Here is a 24,693-nt window from a genome sequence, read left to right as displayed (position 1 = left end):
AACACTTTTTAGTTAGTTGCTTTTAATTTATAGAATCTACACTTTTTATCATAAATCCTTGGGTTGATTTGGCAAGGTGGGGTGATCTACAAGCAATTTCAAATTTACACGTCTAACAATTCCTCTGTGTATTTTAAGGAAATACTGTTTCATGAGATTCAGCTTTAGCTAATTACTATTCATTTAATAGTAATTAATTAGTACTTTAGTAGTAATTTTATAGTAAAATTGGGATAACTTTTTTTTTTTTTTTGAGACAGAGTTTTGCTCTTGTCACCCAGGCTGGAGTGCACTTGCATGATCTTGGCTCACTGCAACCTGTGCCTCCCGAGTTCAAACGATTCTCCTGCCTCAGCCTCCCAAGTAGCTGGGATTACAGGCATGTGCCATCACACTGGGCTAATTTTTGTATTTTTTTAGTAGACACTGGGTTTCACCATGTTGGCCAGGCTAGTCTCAAACTCCTGACCTCAGGTGATCCACCCACCTCAGCCTCCCAAAGTGCTGGGATTACAGATGTGAGCCACTGCGCCCAGCCCAGGAGAATTTTTTTATAAAGTTTAATCTGCTTATTTAAAATAAGAAGAGTGCTTTTAGTTGGCAATTTTTTCTTAGGCCTCCCTTCAAAAAACCGTTATCCTCCCGCTGCACAAAAAGAACTGCAGGAAGCGCATGAGTATTCCGACTGGTAAAATGCAGAGTAACAAAAGCATTGTCTGTCTTGGATGTAAAACTATATAAGACATTTCCATTTGGATAGTATGTAAACTGCATGATGTCTCAAAGTCAGGAATGCATTTATTCCAGTCAAGCATAAGTCCCCCTCACTTTTCCCTCTCGAACTGTGAAAAAACATACTGACTTGTTTTACATGTAGTCCTTAATGCAACACTAATATAAAATATCCACATTAGCATTCATGTGCCAAAAATAGCATCAGTACTCCAAAGATCTTTTAGTATGTAACCCTGTCAAAGGGAGAGAGAGGTAGAACTAATACTTTCCTGGAGCTGCTCATTCAGAATTCCTAATAAAGAACATTCCTGCTAAGTTCCACTGGAAGAAGAAAACTTGTATTATTTGGAATTAGCAATCATTGTGAAGCCAGCATTTCTGAGCAAAAGTTTTTAAGTTAAGAATAGAAGCAGTAGATTATTTAGCATTATCCATCAAAGGTAACTATATTTTCTCATCGGAGAAGTTGGAAAAACATACCAATTCCTCATTTAGAGAACCATAGTGAATTAATTTCATGTTATGAACACACTTTCTTTAAGCACCCTTTCACTTTATCCAATACTATTACTATGCTTATTGTTCTCTAGATAAAAGTAGCCCTTCCTGCCTGCATTTTTCTTTACTCATCCATAGATTTCACCTTTCAAATCAAGTACATGCCCTTCAAATCAGCAAATTTGTCATTTTACATAGTTTAGAAAATTTAAAAATATTAAAAAACCTTCTTGAAAATGCTACTAATACTTAAAATAGAATCAACTGTTAAAGGGGCTTTTCACATGTAGGAAGTAGGTACTCTTTAGCTAGAAGACCAGGGAATCCTACGGACCAATTATTTAAAAGTAAAACAACAAAAGAATTAAAAATGCAAAAAAACTTCCGGCCATAAAACCATCACATCAGGAATAAAAATGAAATATTCCTGACATTTTGCTGCAGCTATAGACTAAGTTTTGAACTAGCTTCTTGTTTGATACATCAAACTTTGTTCCACCTCTTACGGTAATTACTCAAGATTTTCTTTATTAAAACATTAATCATTTTAGCCTCTTGAAAATTTTAAGTAGCTTATTTGTCAAGCTATTTAAATATAAAATTAATCTTTCCTTGAATATTAATTGTCATTGATTTTATATCTGTAAACAATAATAGAATGAATATAAACCACCAAAATAAGTATACTTTGGTTCTACTGAAAACATTTTTAAAAGTGAACAAAATTAAAATCTTATCTCTAGTTTGACAGAGATGAAAATTTAGCTGTTCAACTTTTATCAGTGAGATATAGATATACTAATATTGGAAATAAGCATGAAAAACAGAATCTCTACATTATTAAAGATTTATCCTTTTTTTTTTTTTCTGAATTCTATGGCTTCTAAGTTGAATCATTTTCTCTCTACACTCATTCATCCATTCAATTCAACAAGCATTTATTGAGTGCCTATTATATGCTAAGCACCATTTCACTTGATTTTGATAAAGCGAAACAGCAACAATTCCTTGTCTTCTGAGAAATACCTTCTAGGAAGAGAGACAGCCAGTAGACAATGGCACGTGATAAGTAGTATGTTGTATAGAATGTTAGATGTTGGTGAATATGATGAAAATGCAGAGCAGGGAAGGGAGAACCAAGGGTGCTTGGGGAAAGGGAGTGTCAATCTTAAATAGAATGGCCAAAGTGGGCCCCATTGACAAATGGTATTTGATGAAAAGACTTGACGATGTTGGGAGGTGAGCCAGGGAGGCGAGCCAGCCATACTAGGGAAAAGAGCACTGCTAACAGAGGGAACAGTCAGTGCAAAGGCAGCAGGACAAGAGTGTTTCTGGTGTGCTGGGGGAATTGCAAGGGGACTAGCGAGGCTGGAACAGAGTGAGCACCCGGAAAGAGAAGAGGAAGAGAAGAGGCTGGAGGAAAGGGGGCTGGATCATCTAAAACCTTTTATGCTGCTTTACAGACATTTGCTTTTACTCTGAAGAAAAAGGGAAGCCATCAAAAACTTCCAACCAGAGAAATAACATGATACGACTCATGTTTCAAAGGATTATTCTGAGGTCTTTGTTGAAAACAGACTTTACATAAAGCAAAGGTGAAAGCTAGGAGGTCCCTGCAATAATATAGTGTGAGCTCATGGTGGCACAGGAAAAAATGAAGAAACAAGTGACAAGTGATTGGATTCTGGATACATTTTCAGATCACTGTTGTAGGACGATTTGATAGATGAAACGCAAAACAGGAAAGAACAAGATAAGTCGGGGTAGTATCTTCTTTATGCAATTTTCCCCAGTTCACCCAGTTAAATTTAGTAATTCCCATTTTTGTGCACCATTGCATGTAAAGCATATTCTGTATATCTCTATTACAGTATCTACCCTGTACTGATTGTTAGTAGATGCTTATATACTCCCTTGTACCTATAAATTTTTCCTTGAGGGAAATGCCACTATATATATAGTGTGTATATATATATGGTGTGTGTGTGTGTGTGTATATATATATATGGTGTGTGTATATATATATAAAGTTTTATATACATAAAACTGTATTCCCAATACCTAGTAAAATGCCTGACATATCATGGATGATCATAACATGTCTATGAAAAAACAAGTCAATGAGTACTCATGGAATGAAATGATTAGTGCTATGTATCTCTTCATAATAGTCCTCGACTTGCAAATCAGAGACACTATTCAGCAAAATCATTATTTTTTCTGTACTCATACTATACTGACTTTTGTTGAACTTGCATAGTTTGCATACTGCACTTCATGAAGCTTCAAAATAGGAAAGCAATTCTTTTTTTTATTATTATTATACTTTAAGTTCTAGGGTACATGTGCATAACGTGCCCTGCCCTGCTTATATATGACCTTACTGCCTTGCCTGTTCATTCAGAATCATGTACTGAACATGAAACAGTAGTTATTAAACAAAAGTTATGTTTAAGTTAAATCCGTTTATCAGGTTCTCAAAGTGTGGTAGAAATGATACGAATGAGAGCTAAGATGAATTTATACATGTGTGTATGTGTTACACATGCACATACATATGTACATACATGGAATATATATATAATATATACTATACATTTATAGTATATATTTATGTATAGTATATATAGTGCATAATATATAGTACATATTTGTATATAGTATATCTATAGTGTACATGTATACTGTGTGTGTATATTTTATATATATATTATATATATATAAAAAACTAGATATCATAAAAAATGCCCTCACTAAAAGAAATAGTTTCTCAAGAATAGGCAACAGGGCTGGTCACAGTGGCTCACACCTGTAGTCCTAGCACTTTGGGAGGCCAAGGCAAGTGGATCGCTTGAGGTTAGGAATTTGAGACCAGCCCAGACAACATGGTGAAACTCCATCTCTACTAAAATACAAAAATTAGCTGGGCATGGTGGCAGGTGCCTGTAATCCCAGCTACTGTGCAGGCCGAGACAGGAGAATTGCTTGAACCCAGGAGGCGGAGGTTGCAGTGAGCCATGATCGTGCCACTGCACTCCAGCCTGAGCCACAGAGCGAGACTCCATCTCAAAATGAAACAAAATAAAACAAAAGAATAGGCAAAGGGAAATTGAAGGGGCCACTGACATATTACAAACTTTGACATTTGTGAGAAATTCTTTGAAAAAAATCATCATATTTATACTCACAGTCTCCAATTCTGAAAATGGATTTCTTTATATAGTAAGATTTCCCAATAAAATTTATTTTCTACCTAGCTTTAGGGAAATATTTCATACATAGCATTTTTCTCAGAAGATACTGAAGTGCTTGCTGATGTCGGGAGCTTATGAAAATAGCAAAACTAGAGTGGTTATGAACAAACAGCTGCAAGATGTGAGAAGCATTTTTGTTGTTTTTGTTTTGTTTTTAAACTTTTATTTTAGGATGGGGGATGCATGTGAAGATTTGTTACATAAGTAAACACGTGGCATGGGGGTTTGTTGTACAGAGTATTTCATCACCAAGGTATTAAGCCCAGTACCCAATAATTATCTTTCTGTTCCTCTTCCTTCTCCCACCTTCAAGTAGGCCCCAGTGTCTGTTGTTTCCTTCTTTGTGTTAAGTTCTTATCATTTAGCTCCCACTTATAAGTGAAAACATGCAGTATTTGGATTTCTGTTCCTGCGTTAGTTTGCTAAGGATAATATCCTCCAGCTCCATCCATGTTCCCACAAAAGACATAATCTCATTTTTTTTATGACTGTGTAGTATTCTATGGTGTATATGTACCACATTTTCTTTATCCATTCTGTCATCGATGGGAGTTACATTAATTCCATGTCTTTACTATTGTGAATAGTGTTGCAATGAACATTCACATGCATGTGTTTTTATAATAGAATGATTTATATTCCTCTAGGCATATATCCCCAGTAATGGGATTGCTGGGTCAAATGGTAGTTCTGCTTTTAGCTCTTTGAGGAATTTCCACACTGCTTTCCACAATGATTAAACGAATTTACAATCCAACCAACAGTGTATAAGTGTTCCTTTTTCTCCACGACTTCACCAGCATCTGTTGTTTTTTGACTTTTCAATAATAGCCATTCTGATGGTATGAAATAGTATCTAATTGTGCTTCTGATTTGCATTTCTCTAATGATCAGTGTTATCTAACTTTTTTTTCCATATGCTTCTGCTACTGTTTAATTAAAGGTGAAAAACCAGACATCTTAGGAATCCAAAGTAACTTGATATGCTGAATGGGAGCTAGAATTTATCAGTGTAGTAAAACCTCCTTCATTATGAAAGTGACTACTTTGCTGAGCATATTTGTTTATTTATTTGCTTGTTTACTCACAGACATGGAAATCAAGTACCTGTCCATCATTCTTGGGAACAACCTTACATGAGGAAACAATTCAAATGCATGTGCTTCAGACTAAGACAGCCAGTGTCACAGTCAATCATTTAAAACAGCAGTCCCCAATCTTTTTGGCACCGGGGGCCGGTTTCACGGAGGACAATTTTTCCACCGGCAGAGTTGGGGGAATGGCTTCAGTATGAAACACTTCCATCTCAGAACAGCAGGCATTAGATTCTCATATGGAGTGTGCAGCGTAGGTCTCTCACGTGCACAATTCACAATAGGGTTCCCGCTCCTATGAGAATCTAATGCTGCCACTGATCTGACAGGAGGCAGAGCTTAGGCAGTAATGCTCACTCACCCACCATCCACCTCCTGCTGTGCGGCCTGGTTCCTAACAGACCGTGGACCAGTACTGGTCTTCAGCCCAGGGGTTGGGGACCCCTGATTTAAAAAGCTATCTCCATTTGGGGGTAGAGTGTATTTGCACATACATTATCATTGTGTCAACTGGTCTTCTGCTACTGTGGCCTCTGTACCGCAGGGGAGGGGATATCCAATAGAACGAATTTGCCTGGAGTGGTAAGCAGAGCCCTATAAAGATTGAGAAGTGAAATGGCCAAGAGGCGATTCTTTAAGAAGATAGCCAAGAGATTCTAGAAGCAGCCCTATCTGATCAACAAGCACGAAGTTTTTATTTTCTGCTCTGTAATTCCCTTAAATTATCTGTAGGACTTCTATAAAGTTATAATCAGTTTCAGTCTTATATGAACTGTGTTATAGGGAATGAAGTGAGGAATCAGTATTCATTATTACAGTGTCATGGCCCCAGAGAGAGCTTCAGCAGCGGGAGAAGCAGTTATGATGTGCCCATGTGAACAAAGAAGAGGGAAAACTGGAGTGATAGTCTTAGAGGGACACATGACAAATCTAAAAGGTAGAGATTTGTGTAACATGCAAGTGCAACACATTGGTCTGTTGAGTTGAGATGCAATAATTATTCCATAGTCTGTATGTAATCAGAATAGGATTTTGAAAAGTTTTTGTTAACTAATGAATAAAGAAAATATAGCATAGATGTGTGGCCAAATACGATTTTGTCTAATGTAAAGGTTATAATCTAGTGAATAGATTTTATAGTACTTGTAAATATGATTTTCAAATATATTTCCTTAGAATATTACATTGAATCAAGTGAGACTGTGATTTTTAAGGTCAAAAACAGCTGAATGTCAATAATTTCACACAGTTCAACTTAATAAATTTCAGAAATAATATTATATAAGAGTATTCTACTCTTCCATGTCTGAATGCTTTGATATTATGCATTGATTTTATGAAAACACATTCAGTTCAATATTTCTTCTTATGGAAATTTACATACAAAACAGATTCAGCATCACTGGACTCAATCTTGTATGTGTATACAGAATCAGAATCAGGGATAACAGGAAGGCTGAGAGCAGAAACTGCCTTTTTATAGGACCTGGTCTCTGGAATTTACAGCACATAAAGAGTTAAAAGGCAGGTTGCTCTATTTTACTTGGACTCTTACCTTGATGCTTCAGTTTTACTAAAACTACTAGTGAATCTTAAGTAAGATAATGTAGATAATACACCTAAGCCTGTCAGAGATTTGGAAGCTAATGTAAAACTTACCAAATATAAACATGGCATATAAAGTCTAAATTGCCAAAATTATTATTTTAACTTTTTCCTTAAACAATAGTATTATTAAAATAATAATATTATCATTGTAATTCTGTCCTTGAATTAGAGAAACAATGATTATGGTGTGTTATCAAATTAATCAGGATAGCAAAGGTTATAATATAGAACGAATAATCCCTTCATCTTAGTGGCTTAAAGCAACAAAGGTTAATTTCTTGTTCTGGTTAAATATCCACAAATCATCAAAGGGGTCTGCTCAGTGTAGTTACTCAGGGACCCAGGCTGACATGGCATCCATGATCTCCTATGGTAATTGTGCTAGAGGGCAAGAGGATCTTGAGGCACTCATAGATGCAATTAAACCTTCTTCCTGGCCAGGCGAATCCCAGCACTTCTTTGGGAGGCCAAGGCAGATGAATCACGAGGACAGGAGTTCGAGACCAGTCTGGCCAATATGGTGAAACCCTGTCTCTACTAAAAATACAAAAATTAGCCGGACATGGTGGTGTGTGCCTGTAGTCCCAGCTACTCAGGAGGCTGAGGCTGAAGAATCACTTGAACCTGGGAGGTAGAGGTTGCAGTGAGCTAAGATTGCGTCACTGTACTCCAGCTCTGTCTCAAAAATAAATAAATAAATAAATGAATAAAATAAAATAAAATAAAAATTTTTCTCCCATTCACTCACATGAATTCTGCCCACAAATCCTTGGCCAGATCTGTTTATATGGCACCAAACACAAAAACGAAGAGGAAGTAGGGCTGGGCGCAGTGGCTCATGCCTGTAATCCCAGCACTTTGGGAGGCTGAGATGGGTGGATCACGAGGTCAGGAGATCGAGACCATCCTGGCTAACATGGTAAAACCCTGTCTCTACTAAAAATTCAAAATAATTAGCTGGGAGTGGTGGTGGGCACCTGTAGTCCCAGCTACTCAGAAGGCTAAGGTAGGAGAGTGGCGTGAACCCAGGAGGCAGAGCTTGCAGTGAGCTGAGATCATGGCACTGCACTCTAAGCTGGGTGACAAGGTAAGGCTCCGTCTCAAAAAAAAAAAAAAAAAAAGGAAAGAAAAGAAGGAAAGAAAAGAAGAGGAAGTATAATCCTAATATGTATCTGGAAAGAGTCAAATGAAAGTATTTCATGATCAATACTGATGACCAGCACTTTTGCTGGAGAAAGAATAGACATTCTATCTTGTTTTGAAATAAGAGATTTTATGTGTGTGCACCTGCACACATGGGCACACATGTGCGTGTACGCACATGCACGTGCATCCTTTATTAGAAGCCGTTCTTTTGGTTCAAATCAAGTTTGAGGCAGGAAGAGCTAAATTCTCTTACTACAATTAGGGTGTCATCCACTGAACGCTAAACAAATCATCATACTTTGTTGCAAAAGATGATTAAATAATCCCTGATTTGATTATTCAAAATGCCCCCCACTCTTGGTCCCAACCAATCACAAGCTAATATTCATTTAGAAAAAGCCATCTTAAAGAGGAGCTAAAACCAAGTTCATTTTGATCCATGTTTGAAAACACATTTTCTTCTGTTCTCAGCAAACATAGTTTGATTTTTTGTAAAATGTGATTTTTTTAGCTCTGAATACAGGCAAGGGGAATACTTTGGTTTGCTGAAGAAAGTCCAAAAACAATTTTGAAAGCCAAGTTCATGGTGGCCACTTTTCCTAACACAATTTCTCAAAACAGATAACAGTCTCAAAATAGTCAAAAAAGAAAAATAATATTGTATATTGATGCACTAAATCCTCATAATGTGCTCTCTAGCTAAAGAAAATGAAATTACTTATAAGGAGCTTTGAGGCAGAAACTATTAACTTATTTTCCTATTATTTACAAAGGAATAGAAAAAAATTATTCTGAACTTCCATTACCAGATGACATTCTGTGAGATACATAATCAAAGAGAAAAAAAAAGTCACCATTTGTACTGAGAATTCAACCTAAAATTAAAAAAAAAAAGGAAGAAAACAAAAGTAATCTTCCTGCACATTTTTATTTTTTAAGAAAACAATTGAGCTACTGCCTCTTGGTTTAATAAAAGGAAGAATCCAGACAGGTTCTACCTCAATTGAGACAGTAAGACACTAGAAAATTTGTGGTTCTAATTCAAGAAAAAAAAAAAAAAATGAGGATCTGGGCAGATTTTAGGAACATTTAATGTAGAAACTAGTCTTTTAAAAGTCCATAGAATATTCAACATATTTGAAATTTCTATATTCATTTTTTTACTAGGCTATTTTGGACTCTGGTTTTGTGATTAAATTCTAGCAATATAGACACCTTCAATAGTTTTTGTTTGTTTGTTTATTGTTTCTTTTGTGTTTACTTATTATTTCAACCAGGTAAAATGTTTAGACCTATAAGCACTCATGATATTTTATGCTCTACATAGAACAATATATGATGATATGATATATATATAGTCTTAGAACTTTATAAAATTATTTGATTTGAGATAATTTGATATTAATTTATTCAGAAACCCATGTGGAAAGCAACAAACATTCAGTAAGCATTCAGCCACATCACATACACTCCTCACCACATCTTCACAGCAAACTCATAAAGGAGATACCACACCTTAATTTTATCAGAAAAGAAATACGGATTCAAAAGAGATTAGACATTTTGGTGATGTTTGCAGAGCTAGTAAATAGTTGAGATAGAATTAAATCTCAGTTTTGTTGGCCTCAAAACCCACTCACTTTTCAGAAATCATACAAATCACTTCTTTTCACTTGAAAGAATGTAAAAATTTTAGGTTTCAAGATTTCACTGATCTATACCATAAATAATTAGTAACCAAATTAAATACACAAAACTCTTCTCTGTAGTTACACAGTAACAGATGGGTAAGCCTTGGGCACATGTTCCTGATGAGTCAGTATTACCCACATAAGGCAAAAAGAGGAAAGAAGGAGGAGGGAAGAGACAGGAAGAGGAAAGGGAAGGAGGGAAGAGAAGAATGGGGAAGGACGGGAAGAAGTGAGATGAGAAGGCAGAGGCAGAAATAAACAATAACAACAACAGATAAGAAACATTGTGAGCAATTGGGAAGCAGCATAGCTACAACATTAAAAGGCTGGGCCATGGAGTCAAGCTATCTGAGTTCATTATTGATTCTTCCGCTTTACCAGCTGTACAACCTTTCCCAAGTCACTGTACCTCTGTGTGTTTCTGCTTCCTTATTAGCCATTATTATTTGACAGTTGTGCATTATACATGATTATCTCATTTAGTATTAAAAGGGAAATAACTTAAAATGTGTTCTAGAAGAGAAGTGTTTCCATTTCTGAACGTCCTCAAATCCTATTTCATTTTGAGTATACATTTTGACTTATTAAGGCCTCCCTGAAGTTAGAACCACAAAGGTTCATAGCATGCAACATAATACTGAGGCTATATAGAGACATAATTTGGGGTCTCGGTTCTGCAGAAATGACTGCTCATACAATTCACTTAGAAATCAGACATGTCTGGGTTTCTGGCAGTTAATGTTGCCTTCAAGCATAATTTAATTCTTGCCTTGTTTTATTCTCCTCTCCAATTGCCTATTTACTAAATAGACAATAACTTGCTGAACTCAGGCTGTGACTGGAGAGAGAAAGAACTTTCTCCTTTGCATGATTAGGCAGAGCCAACATTGACCAGCAGATGAACCTCAAAATCTGATTGCTCTCATCTTTTCCCCATCACATAGTGAAGGACACCCTTCTCCCCGTGGGAAAGAGAAGATGGGCCCTTTATGTATGCTTTAGTGTGAATAGCCCATCGTGACACTTCCTGCTTCTATTTTATATTGTTCTTATCCTTTAGCCAAAGAAGAGTTACATGTGTAAGACATAAACCTGAGAAGATTTATGGTCAATGAATACTATGCCCATAGTCCAATTTCAAATAGTCATTTATAGCTACTCGAATATCTCAGTAAGAGAGCAATAACAGTAAGAAACACTGCCAGAAAAATTGTACCAAACAGTATTGCCGCCCCCCTGACCTACAATATCACAGAAATCAAAGCAATAATTACAAAGTCTGACATATAGTCTGAAGATCAAAGAAAAAAGGAAGGGAGTGATGGAGGGTGGGAAGAAGAAAAAGAAAAGAAAAAAGTAAAAGCAGGCTATGTTAACAAGTGTTCTCCAATAAGCTCCTTTTTCCAGCACTGGAGGAAGAAAAGTAAAAGCAAACATTAGAAAGACCAGTAAGCAAACACACCACCTGTGCAATCCTCCCAATAAAGAGATGGACTTCAAACTACCACAGATGAAGAGTTACTCCCAGCACCCAATACAGCACTCATCACGTAGTAAGAACTTAATAGCACTTTTTGAATGAATTAATAATTTAGGAACTCGACATTAAATACTTCTAATTCCTAACTGGTCTCCATGCCATGGCTCAATTCCCCCAGCGCACCATTCACAAGGGTTTCTGTTAGTCATGTTCCAAGGGCTCCCATTTCCATAAAAACACTGTGACTGTTGCCCTTTGAAATTGTGTTTTATGTGGCCGGAACTATCTTAAGATATAGCTACTGTGTTGCACCCATGTCAGGGAACAAGATTTACATGGTTTTCTACAAGAGTTCCCTAATGGGGAATTCTAGTTACTTTTTTCATCTGTTTTATGCTATTATGTTAGCCTTTCCTTGGATTTTCTTCACCGTTTTCTTTAGCCAATATGATCCATCACTGTAACCATCTTCCTCTCTTCAAAACCTCGATGCCTTTGCCTTTCCAACAGACTCAACCACAAATCAATTTATTTAACTATATTGTTTGCTAAACAGTCCATAGTCTCCACATCCCACACCTTAAGTGAAGGTATTACTCCACGTTCTGTTTTTAACTCCACTATTGACTTACTTTACAAATCTTCATTAGGTGAATTCGTCTATACTCACAGCTCTCAGGTAGTGATGGCCTCAAACTATCTTCCCAGCTTTAATTTCTCCTACATTCCAGGCATGCAGATGCAATTTTCTAAAATTGAACTACCTGGATGTCTGTTACGTCTGCAATCATAACATGTCCAACATAAAACTATCTGATTGTTCCAATTTTTGCAAAATCTCTCATTTTCCAGCATTCTGTAATCCTACCCAAAGTTAGAATTATGGATGTCATTCTCCTTTTCTCTTTATTGTGCACAGTTAATGGGTCACCAAATTCTATTCCTTTTATCCCCCAAGTATTTTTGAAATCTGAACTTTCATCTCTATCCCACTGCTACCCTAGACCCTTCATTTGATAGTATCTGGATACCTGCAGTAACTCTCCCAGTTGATTTTCCTGAATCCAGCTTTGTTTGCAACTAAATCATCTTCCCCACTGTTGCCAACATCATTCATTCCACTTACTTAAAATCCTTCCATGGCTCCGTAAAGTTTTCTGAATAAAGTCTAAGCTATTCAAATGGCATTTTCAAATTGAAAGCACTTCTCCCATAAGAAATAATGATAAAATGATCTACTGCAAACTCTCTGGGGCCCAGGCTGCAACTGTTTCTTAATTGCTCATCTCTGGCCAAGATAAAGAGCCTCCCAAGTACCAGCTCCTTTCCTGAAAGAGTCATTGCCAACCAGAGTGAAATTTAGAGGAGACCAAATGCTGCCACCAGGTAATTAGCAAAACAAAACAAAACAAAACTATGTTCTTTCACATTCTCAGGCCCCTTCACAAAATTGGGGTGAAATAAAAATTCAGGGACAGTCTTTCAAGGCTTCTTGGCACTAGCGTTGTCCAGTCAAAGGGTGTAGTTTTCACACAATACAAGGCCAACTTACTAAAGTGAGAGACTCTATTTGCATAAGCATCTCCAGAGACTAAGGAAATGATATTGGTAGAGAAGCATTGCCTGGCTATCAATTCACTGTGGCCAGCTGTGGTGCCACGTGGCCCGACAACACTAGCATGCTATGGTGTGGGCCACGGTGGTGTTTATCTCGTATGTGCACAGGAACACCCAAACACTGGCACATGGGCATCGATAGAAGAAGTATGTAGAAATCACAGGCCCTTTCAAGCTCAAGAAATGTGAACAGTAGGAACCTGAGGTATGCCTGTGTGTAGTAACGACGCCCTGCTCCATGCTTTCTTCCTAAGCAAGCACAGATTTTACCTTCTGAGTTTCGTGGTCACATCTTATTTCTATTATGCCTCCCTCAGGTAGCAGTATTATTGTATTATCCAGAATATCTAAATAAGCTTTATTTTATAAATGGAAACATTATTTCCTCAGAAGATAGTACATAGTTTCATGAAAAAGATAAGTTGACTTACCAATTCTTTCTGTTAAACATGTGCCTACCCTCCACTGGAGCTTAAAAAATAGACAAACGCTTTTACAGAAATGCATATGTTTCCGTGGAAAACTGGAAAATTACTGCGCTCATTATTGTTTTCCTTGATGCAGATCAACTATAATTATATGTGGCACTTTTGAATATATAGTATGTTTCAACAAATCATTTCCTCTTCAAATATTTCAGATGGATTAGCTAGACCACATTTTATTTCAGCATGTTGATGGAAAACAAAACATAATTTCATTAAAACTATTCTTCACTGGAAACATAATTTATTTTATTTTTCATTTTATTTTTATTTTTTTGAAGATGGAGTCTTGCTCTGTCACCCAGGCTGGAGTGCAGTGGCATGATCTCGGCTCACTGGAACCTCCGCCTTCCCGGGTCCAAGTGATTCTCCTGCCTCAGCCGGAGTAGCTGGGATTACAGGGACCCACCCCCATGCCCAGCTAATTTTTGTATTTTTAGTAGAGACAGGGTTTCACCATATTGGCCAGGCTGGTCTCAAACTCCTGACCTCTGGTGATCCGCCCGCCTCAGCCTCCCAAAATGCTGGGATTACAGGTGTTAGCCACAGCGCCTGGCTGGAAACAATATGTTTTAACATAAAAAACAGAAATGGAATAAGGGCACATATGACTAGATCTATATTTTCATACTTAAACCAATATGGTTTAAGCAGATTTGTTTTTGAAAAAATAATATAAGACTGGGGTTATTAGCCAAAATCTTTTCATTCAGGGAAAGCATGTGTCCAAGTATTATCACTTGGAAAATTTGAAGCTATATTTAATTTTGTATTTTTTATACTTTGTACTAGTTAAATTTTTTAGTGAGGAAGATTCCCAGTTACTAAAAATGTTTAGTGTTTTTATTCATCAAAACTGAAAACTAGAAATAACCTTGTTGTTTCTTAACACTTTGGGAGTTTTTAAAACTAACGGTGCCCGGAATGACTTGGGCGTGGAAAGTAAGGAATACCTATTGAGCAGTCACCTGGCATTGGTTCATCTACACAGAGATGACAACTAGATTATATTTAGTTGGCTTTTATTGATTTATGCCTTTAGTGAGTTACTGCAAAACTAAAATTATATAATAATCATTTTCCATTGCTTTAGAAATTTTAACAGTATTCTGTTCATAAAAACTTTGGCCATGATGATATTTTGAAAATTATAAGGGGCCTTTCCCTGTCTTTCTTCATATTCTCTGTTGAATTCGTGACCCCATTTTGCAGTTCCCTAAATTACATTATAAATCAGAAAATATACATATCTACTCCAATTGAAAGCTCCATTTCAACAGGCTCCCCTGTTCAGAGCAGCTGCATGTTTGGATGGTTCACTTAAAGCTTTGGTTGTAGCCTTGACTCAGGTGAGCTTTCGGCAGATGCAATCACCAGACAGCACATGCTACCCAGAATATTAGGTAGACGCCAAAACATGTGTGGTAAGAAAAAACAAAAAACAAAACAAAACAAAACAAAAAAGCCCTGCAATGTTTAGCATGAAAACACAGTGCTACATCTCATACTTTCAGTTGAGAGTCACGAAGATCACTCATAAGCAGGCACACAACGCTGTTTTTTGTTTGTTTGTTTGTTTGTTTGTTTGAGACGGAGTCTGGCTCTGTTACCCAGGCTGGAGTGCAGTAGCACCATCTCCGCTTACTGAAACCTTCGCCTCCCAGGTTCAAAGGATTCCCCTGCCTCATCCTTCTGAGTAGCTGGGACTACAAGCACCCACCCCCATGCCCAGCTAATTTTTGTATTTTTAGTAGAGATGAAGTTTCACCATGTTGGTCAGACTGATCTTAAACTACTGGACTCAGGTGATCCGCCTGCCTCAGCCTCCCAAAGTGCTGGGATTACAAGCTTAAGCAACCACACCCAGTCTTGATTTTCATTTTGAATAAATCAGTTATGTAGAAATTTGTATTTATTTGAAAAGATGGTGTTATGGCCTGATTTGTGTCTCCCCAAAAGTCAGATGCTGAAGCCCTAAGCTCCAGTGTGACTGCATTTGAAGACAGGGTTTTAAAGAAGGTAATTAAGGTTAGATGAGGTCATGAAAGTGGGGCCATAATCCAATAGGACTGGAGTCCTTTTAAGAAGTGAAAAATATACCAGAGTGTACATGCTCACATGATCTCTCACTCTCTCTCATGCATGCACATGGAGAAAAGGCCATATGAGGACACAGTGGAAAGGCACCACCTGCAAGCCTAGGAGAGAGGCCTCACCAGAAACCAACCCTGCTAGCACCTTCTTGGACTTCTAGATTCCAGAATTGTGAGGAAAAAAAAAGCCTGTTGTTATACCACCCAGTCTGTCATATTTTGTTTTAACAGCTAGAGCAGACTCATTACTCTGGAAAAGTGTGCTAATTCTTTGACCCAGCTAGTCCTATCACAAAAAGCACTGTTTTTTAATAATACAAGTTTTAAACATTTAAGTAGATATTCTATACCAATGTCATCAATTAATAAAGATACAAAATTTCCCTCTGTACTATCTGTGCCTTAGCGGCTTTCAAACTTTTATATTGTGGACCACAAAAACATTAAGATATAAGTGTGTATGTATGTGTGTATGTATGTAATACATGGCTTATTTATAATATTATATGTGTGTATTTGTGTATTGCAAAACAATACTTTTCCTAACTACCTGACTGTATGAAATAGGTTCTGCTCAAGTCTATTTTATTTAAGAAATACATGCTTGTGTGCATGTGTTTTCAAATCCATTTGAAAGCCAAATTATTGCTTGATGTTTGAGTAGTTCTCTTTTTAGCTATGTTATCCAAAACATTCCCTAACTACAATTTCCACTTTTTGCCTTAGCATCTCAAGATATACATGAAGTACATATGAAGAATAACCATCCATCATATTTCTCTCTCTCTCCCATCCCCTACCGCCCCCACAAACACCACACTCACACATGCGCACCACATACAATGAGCCTAAGGTTGAGGCAAATCCATTGAATAGGTCCTGTTCAAAGCAAGGCTTTTCATACAATTTAAATTATAGTGTCAAGCATATTGTCTTACTGACTTGTTTATAATAAAAATATTTTGATTGATGATGCAACTAAGATATAGACTAATGCATACTGAATAAGTAAATTCCCAGTTAGGAAATATGGTATCCTCAAAGTAAAGTATGGATAATTTACATTCTTGCTAGTTCACATAGGCACCTTGTGTATGAATAAAAAATTATATGACTTGGCCTGGCACGGTGGTTCATGCCTGCAGTCCTGGCACTTTGGGAGGCAGAGGCAGGCAGATCACTTGAAGGTCAGGAGTTCTAGACCAGCCTGGCCAACATGATGAAACCCTGTTTTTACTAAAAATACAAAAAAAAAAAAAAAAAGCTAGGCATGGTAGTGCGAGCCTGTAGTCCCAGACACTTAGGAGGCTGAGGTGGGAGAATCACTTGAACCTGGGAGGCAGAGGTTGCAGTGAGCTTAGATCATATCACTGCACTCCAGCCTGGACAACAAAGAGAGACTTCGTCTCAAAAACAAAACAAAACAAAACAAAACAATTACATCATAATTTTCAAAGAAAACATTTGTAAAGGGAAGTTAATTTCATCAGTTTCTATCTTATTCTATTTCTTTTGGGTGTATGCTTAAAATAATTCACGCTTGTAGCCATCAAAGAGTCTGACACTGATATCTGTGGCCTAGGAATGGATAGTTAAAGGAAGGCAATAGGTACTATAGGGACAGGTTTTACAGATTTGTTGTTCTTTGAAACAATTAGCAAAGTTGACTAAGACTCAGAAGCAAGAAATACACATTTCATAATTAAACATTACCCCGTCACATTCAAACTAATAGTGATCCTGGATATGTAAATATGAAATCAAAATTTAATTTCCAAACAATAGAATTTCAAAATCAATATTCAAATTTCAAATTTTCCAAAATTTCATGGGTCAAAATTCTAATGTTCACTTCTATAAGTATAGTTGTACAAGATAAGTAAATTGACAACTTTTAAAATTGTTAAAATCTATACACAGGGAAAACAGCCATAATTCATACAGCTTTGGAATATATATACATGTGTATGTACAAATTTATATAGACATAAGAAAAATAAAATAAGTTAAAGGTAAAAAACCTTCCACATTATTTAAAACATTCACTATTTCATGCTCCTGATTTCTTGATACAAATATTTTCTATTATTTTTTCTTTACAGAATAAAATTTATTTTGTGCCCTTGAGAACACAAGAAAGAAAACAAAAGAAAAAGAAATAACAAAGAAAATGTTTTTAGTTACATCCTTTTTCATTAGAGATTGCCCTCAGTTCTGAGACAGCAATTGGCATAGAAACATTTTCTAAGTGAATAATACAACTCATATATTTGCTCATAGTCTCATATAGCAAATTCATGCCAAACAGAAAATATTAACATTTTAAAATGTTTAAATATTTTAAATGTAAACGTAAACATAATTTAAAATAATCTTTATTGAATTAACTAAATAGAAGTGTTTTTGCACACTTCTTAATTCTCACCTCTTCTTTTGTCTTTTTAGATATCACTCGGAGCCAATCTCCAATCATGCTCAGGACAGCAGCAAAGTAAGCAAGCCCTACAAGGATCCAGAACCACACGACAGGCTTATAGAAGTCCAGATATTCAATATCGGATCCACCTGGAGACAAAACAAAGTAGAACAAAATAACTTCATATTCTTAAAAGTAAACAATCTAGGTATTGCTAAAATTACTAACTAAATTTTGGTTTGCAAAACATAGAAATCTAGTATTCTTGTCAATGGACTTATATTATTTTCTTCATTTTGAATTTCTGATTTTCATTCAAGTAATTCTTACCTATTTTTCAAGAACAAGTTAAGTTTTTCTTAATGAAACCTTTCATTGCTTCTTCAGATCATCATGATTTTTCCTTGCTTCATGTTTCATTTACATTTATATAATCCATCTCAGTCTTGTACTTAATTATTCTATGTGTACTAAGTTTCTTTTTCCACCTCTATTTTAACTAATAGAAGATAGCGATTATACTTTTGTTGGTGTGCATTTAACTTAGCATATTTACCTCACTGCCAATAAATACATGCTAGCTAATCAACTTAATGCCAAACTGAACAGCAAGTGAACAACTCTAGCGATGGTTCATATTTTAAAGTCATCAGTACAATGAATCACTAACAAATGCCAGAGACAATGACTTGATGGTTCGAATGAGAACAAATAGAAATTTGCAGGTAATACTACCATTCATCACTCTCTGAGTTTTCTGAGAAATTCCCATGACTGTCATAAAATAAAACCATAGCTCTCAAGAAAAAAAAATTGGCAAGGCTCTTTTTTTTTTTTTTTTACTCTAATCCTTGAAGAACTTCTCCATCCACTTGTAACAATACCTATACCTATGAGAATCTGGGTTCATTTCAACACACCTTTTGTTCAGGACCCCATTAATATGGGGGCATTTATTAAGTCCCAACAGTGAAACTGTTTTTATTTTCACAAATAAGAAATCAAATACCTCTCTTGAAAAATTCATAATTTAGATCAAGAAATCCTCATATAGATAGTTAACCTTAATGGGGTATATTGCATGATGGCAAAGAGGATACAAAAGCACTATGAGAGGACATAGAAGAAATGATTTTTACTTCTGGAAGAAGGAAAGTAAGAATGGGAAAGTGAGTCTTAAGTAATGAGGATCAAAACTTGGAATAGCACAGTGTGGAAAATATATAGTATAGTCAAATGACTTTTAGTCATGGATAAATCTCCACATGTATTTGACCAAAGAGCAGATAAGTACAAGAGAGAAATCTAGAAAAAGTAGGCTGTATCAGATTGTAAAGATTTCATCTTAACTCAATGGAGAATAAGTAAAAGTCTCTAGGGAGACAAGTCCTATATATTCATATTTGACTATCTCCACAGAAAGATCCAGTGGCAGAGAAGAACGAATTGACAGGGAAGCCCCATGAGAAGCTTTTGTTCTGAATTAGCTAAGAAATTATTGTGTCTGAGTTAGGGCAGAGATGGCAAGAAGAGTCATTTTACAGGCCGAATTATCAAGGACTGATGGCCAGTTACTTGTGATAAGTGAGAGGAAGAGCTCTCTGATGACCAAAGACCCACAGTGTGGTCTTTGGTGATATTGTAACTGAATGGGGGAAGAAAGATTGACTTTTTTAAAAAAAGGTAATTAAAACTGAGAACTGACAGGTTTGTAGTGCTTGAGGTAATAACCAAAAAGATCCTTAAAATGCAAATCTAACACTTAATAGAACAGGGCAGAAGATAAGGATTTTAGGACCAACAGCATAGAGACTGGAGGTGCTTAAAAGAGCATGGATTTTCTCAATTCACAAAAATTCAGCCAGTAAATTGCAAGTATATCAAAGATCAAGTATAAAATACTGAATATAACATTATTGTAGAGAAATTAAATTTTGCTAATAAGTTGCAGGTATATATTAAAAATCAAGTATAAATTGCAAGTATATATTAAAATCAAGTATAAAATACTGAGTATAACATTATTGTAGAGAAATTAAATTGTAAGTTGCTCATGATGACATTTTCAAATAATAAAGGGTCAATAAAAAGACAGCATTTTTCTGTCAGGTAAATAAATTGAATAGGCATCGTTCAGCTTTCTTTTGGGACAAAAGTAATTTTACAAATACATTTTACAAAGTGAATAATATTATTTTCAAATATTATAAAAATTTTACTTTGTGCAACATTAAAAACTCATTTCTGGGAATAATTATAAATGCATCTCATGATGGTTAAGAGTTGGCCCATGGAGGATACAGCTCTAAAACTTCACAGAACTGACTTAAGAAATATGTGTGTAAACCTGTTACATGATAGGCTCACCAGTGAATTTCATTTTTTCAAATGTTTCCATTTCAATGAAACCAAAATGACATTTTTTCCCAAGTACTTTCTCTTTCAAAACCAGAAAAAATTTTCATCCAAATATTTGTGACTCATTTAACACATAAGTTCACCAAGATGTTGACTTTAGAAGAGTTAGTTCATGCTCAGATTACTTTTTATAAGTCTTCTTTCTTATAAACAGGATGTCACAGTTTGAAAAGAGTAAATTAGCTTAATCACTAAAAGGTCTATATTTGGGTAAAATGTTCAACCCACAAGTTTTAGTGGAGTCTAAGCCCAGGGGAAAAAATGTTTTTTCCTTTTTAAATTGCCACTCTCAAGATGAAATACTGGCAGTCAGATGATTTAGGAAAAACCAATACTATATATACGAAATATTGTCAAACAACTTCCAAATCCTACTCACTTGCTGATATCTAAGATTCATGAATTAATTTTCACGTTAATCAATTCATTTCATCTAAGAATCTTATCCAAACTAACATATCTGTGATGTCAGGATAACTTGCTAAGAAAAATTGTTTTATTTTTAAATTAGGAATAAATTAGGAAATACTTTTTAAAAAACTTCTTGACTTTTACAAGCATTAATTTCAATCTAGCTATACTCAGGAAACCTACTCATTTGTCTCTGGCATACTAAGAAAACCTAGGGTAATTTCTGTTATTGACTTATTATTGACAGGGCTCCTGCCCCTGTCTCCCACGCTCTGTTTTTGCTCTTTCCACAGACTTCTGAGATGCAGCCTACAAGATGCTACAGCCTACTCTCCCCTCCTAGGTCCCCCACTGACCTGGCAGAAATATTCACTCCACTGCTTTTCTTTTTTTCTTTATTGTCACTAAAAACATGCACATAAATCCTTTCCATTTTAAGAACTTTCTGGCTAACCATAATAGGACAGTATACAGTTGGTAATAAAAATAACAAAGAGGTGTGGAGGTATAAAGGTTTTGGGAATCTTATAAACTTTTCCAAGTAGTTAAAATAAGTCTACTCATCCTGACATTCTTATATGATATATGACAGCTTCTTTTAGATGGTGCGATCTCTCTCTAGATCTCTTGTCCTTAATGCTTGTGTGAGGAACTCAGTCAGAGCCTAATCCAATCTAGTAGATTAAACTACAAAAAATATAGCTCAGGAAAGTTCAGGCTGGTATTATTGCTAGGGAACCATTGTCTCCACAAAGCAGGTTTCCTAAACATTTGCTGGAAACAGTCCCTCTACTCAGCACTAAGAAAGCCCTAGATGGCTCCAAAGAATCATTGATTAGGCGACAGAACAACCCATGAGGCCATGGCAGGCATCTCGTGGAAGGCCTTTTTTTTTTTTTTTTTTTTTTTTGAGATGCAGTCTCAGTCTGTCACCCAGACAAGAGTGCAGTGGTGCATTTCGGTTCACTGCAACTTCCACCCCCTGGATTCAAGCAATTCTCCTGCTTCAGCTTCCCGAGGAGCTGGGAATACAGGCACTTGCCACCACATCTGGCTGATTTTTTGTATTTTTAGTAGAGACAGGGTTTCACCATGTTGGCAAGGCTGGTCTCAAACTCCTAACCTCAAGTGATTTGTCTGCCTTGACCTCCCAAAGTACTGGGATTATAGGCATGAGCTGCCACAAAGGCCCCTAGAAGACTTAAAAAAAAAAAATTGGCCCTGTAAACCCTGCCCAACCTAGTTAATATGCTCATTTCCACTGATTTACAGAATATTCAAAATCAGATTTGAAGAGTGGGATGAAAAGGAAGACTTACTGATTACCTCCATAAATGAAATCATTTCATCCTAACGCCCTGTGGGTAGGTGTTGAGGGGAGTTGCATTCTCATGCTTCACACTTCCATTGACTTAGGGCAGGGCTATTAGTAAGACCATGTGGCCACAGAATTAAGTCACATTGCCAGCTTCCTTTTGCAGCAATAAAGCTGATGATCCAATTGCCATCACTCTCATGGTCTGTTTGGAACTCAGGAATGAAAGACCAGTTTGTACCAGCTCCTTGAAATCCCAACAGTAAGTATCCCACCTTAAAATAGAGATGTCATAATATCAGCAGAGAAAATAACATATGGCAGGTCACTCAAGAAAGGGGTAGCAGAGCTAGAGTTCAACACAGGTGTCTGAATAGCTCCAAAACACAGGCTCCTTCATTGAACCCAATGGTCCATGTCATCTATGATGTCAGCTACTGTCCTTCTTATCATTTATCCACCAACCTGTTTTGCTCATACTGCCTGGGAAGTACTTAGCTAAGGCAGGAAACACTAAATTGGACAAGGCATGCCTCTTCTCAAGGTTCTCACCTAGAAACCATGTGGGTCTGAAGACAAGCACCATTCCACCAAGGGCCTCCTTACCTTGCTCTGTCCTCTCTCCAGCAGCTCCCAGCCATCGGCCCTTTTTCGTGCTAAAGAACTTGGGCATACAACATCCCTATCTCTTAAATATAATTTTTTTTCTCTGTGATTTTCTTTCTGAATCACAAAGTATTTGTAAAGAAAAAAAAGATATATCCTGGTTTTAAAGAATAACCAAGCCACTCCAGACTAAGGTTATCAGTTCCATACACCTCTTCTGATTTTCTAAAATGGCATATCTGTTATAGAATATAAACATAGATAAATAACTCCATTATAAAGAAAATGGGGGTCATTCCTTTAAACCGGCCTATAATTATTTTAGCTTAAATATCAAACATGGATTTTAATTTTGTGGGGTTTGTTTGACTTTACTTTTATTAATTAAAGCTATCCCATCTTAATATGAAGGAGGGAAAATCTTAATTTCTGTTTTAGTATATCTTATTTTGTTGTTAAGTAATTTAACTAAATAAGGTGTTTCTCACTGCTTTAAGGACTCAGAACCCCTTTTAATAATGTTATAAATCCTATTTTCTTTTTAACAAATGGAAATATGACTTAAGTATTAAACAATAGCTTATCTACTAAACCAAACTTTTCATATGCCATTAAGTCAGAAAACCAGAATGCCAACAAAGGTGATATTTGAACTTGTATTTGGGGATTTGAAATTTCAACATTCGAGAAGTTGTCCATGTCCCTCTAGGTACTTGTTCTTAAACTGGGAAGACTGCCATGAAAAGAACAGCAGTCTGATGATCATAAAGAAAGAAAAACCAACACATGACATCACTCACTCATCGTTTACAAAGATGGAACAGTATATACATATACCGAATTGTTATTCTTAGAAATTGTCTTTAAATCTCAATCTAGAACAATTTGAAATATTTTTCACGGAATGTAGTACAATTTACTTCCTGCCCCACGAAGCTGTAATTATCCAGTACTGAATACTTTTCTCCTCGATATTTTCTCCACATGTTTTTACAATACTTCTATATATCCATTCTGAACCCTAAAAGTTAAGGAACTTTTTGGTTTGTTCACAGTCCCTAAGACTTCTGAACCATTTGGGTCAAATTCCACTTATTTAATCATGCAGATGGCCATTATTTCTGTTGTGAGTTCTCTGAGAGTCACGAGTTAAACCAGGGAGTGACTAAACCCTTTACAGAATTTTCCTGTATAATAAAACAGAGCAAATACCAGGAAGAGAAAAAGATTCCCTATTTAATTGTTGCTCCTGGATTTCACACATTCTATCTCACAGGAACAGGAACTAGAACAATTATTGCCACTAAGTGCTAAACACTGTATCTGATATACAATATGTGTCCATTAAACACCTAAACAAACAAATGATCAATGAATATAAAACATCTCCCTAGCAGTCACACAAACCCGCCTTTTCCAAACAAAGCAAATTTTCGGAGCCATTGTGATGGTGGTAATGACTGCTCTTCAACAGATCTCACTCTTTCTCAGGTACTTTCCTTGTTACCTGTTAAATTCCTGGCAAATTTCTACTCAGTTATCAGCTCAACAATAGCAGTTTTAACACCTGGCCTTTGACATGGCTGCAAAACTCTCAGTCAACACAAGGTGCAGTTTTCTAGAGGGTCTCTATTTGAACTAACTGCTTGAGGGTTGCAAGGAGAAACATGCCATGGTTTTTAAAGATATTTATGTTTTCATGATAAAATTCTCTTAAATTGAGCAAGCTCTGAGCACTCCACTGAATGAGTTATAATTTCAGTTATACAGGAAAGCAAACAGTTTGGTTACTAAATATTACATTTCCAATAATGACTTTGAAAATG

The 24,693-nt window shown here is 36.1% G+C and overlaps 1 protein-coding gene across 4 annotated transcripts in view; it reads right to left on the bottom strand.

Moving 5' to 3' along the window:
* Positions 1-24,693, bottom strand: part of LOC105493522 (potassium two pore domain channel subfamily K member 2) — a 235,399-nt gene that overhangs the window by 22,088 nt on the left and 188,618 nt on the right. For all 4 annotated transcript variants that reach the window (XM_011761223.3, XM_071080635.1, XM_011761222.3 and 1 more), the window contains exon 6: positions 18,127-18,266. In XM_011761223.3, the coding sequence (XP_011759525.1) occupies positions 18,127-18,266 (140 nt within the window). The remainder of the gene's footprint in view (positions 1-18,126; positions 18,267-24,693) is intronic.

Source organism: Macaca nemestrina, chromosome 1 (assembly GCF_043159975.1).
Source record: "Macaca nemestrina isolate mMacNem1 chromosome 1, mMacNem.hap1, whole genome shotgun sequence".
Taxonomy (NCBI): domain Eukaryota; kingdom Metazoa; phylum Chordata; class Mammalia; order Primates; family Cercopithecidae; genus Macaca; species Macaca nemestrina.
The sequence above is the reverse complement of the archived record's forward strand: the minus strand, read 5'-3'. Positions and strand labels throughout refer to the sequence as shown.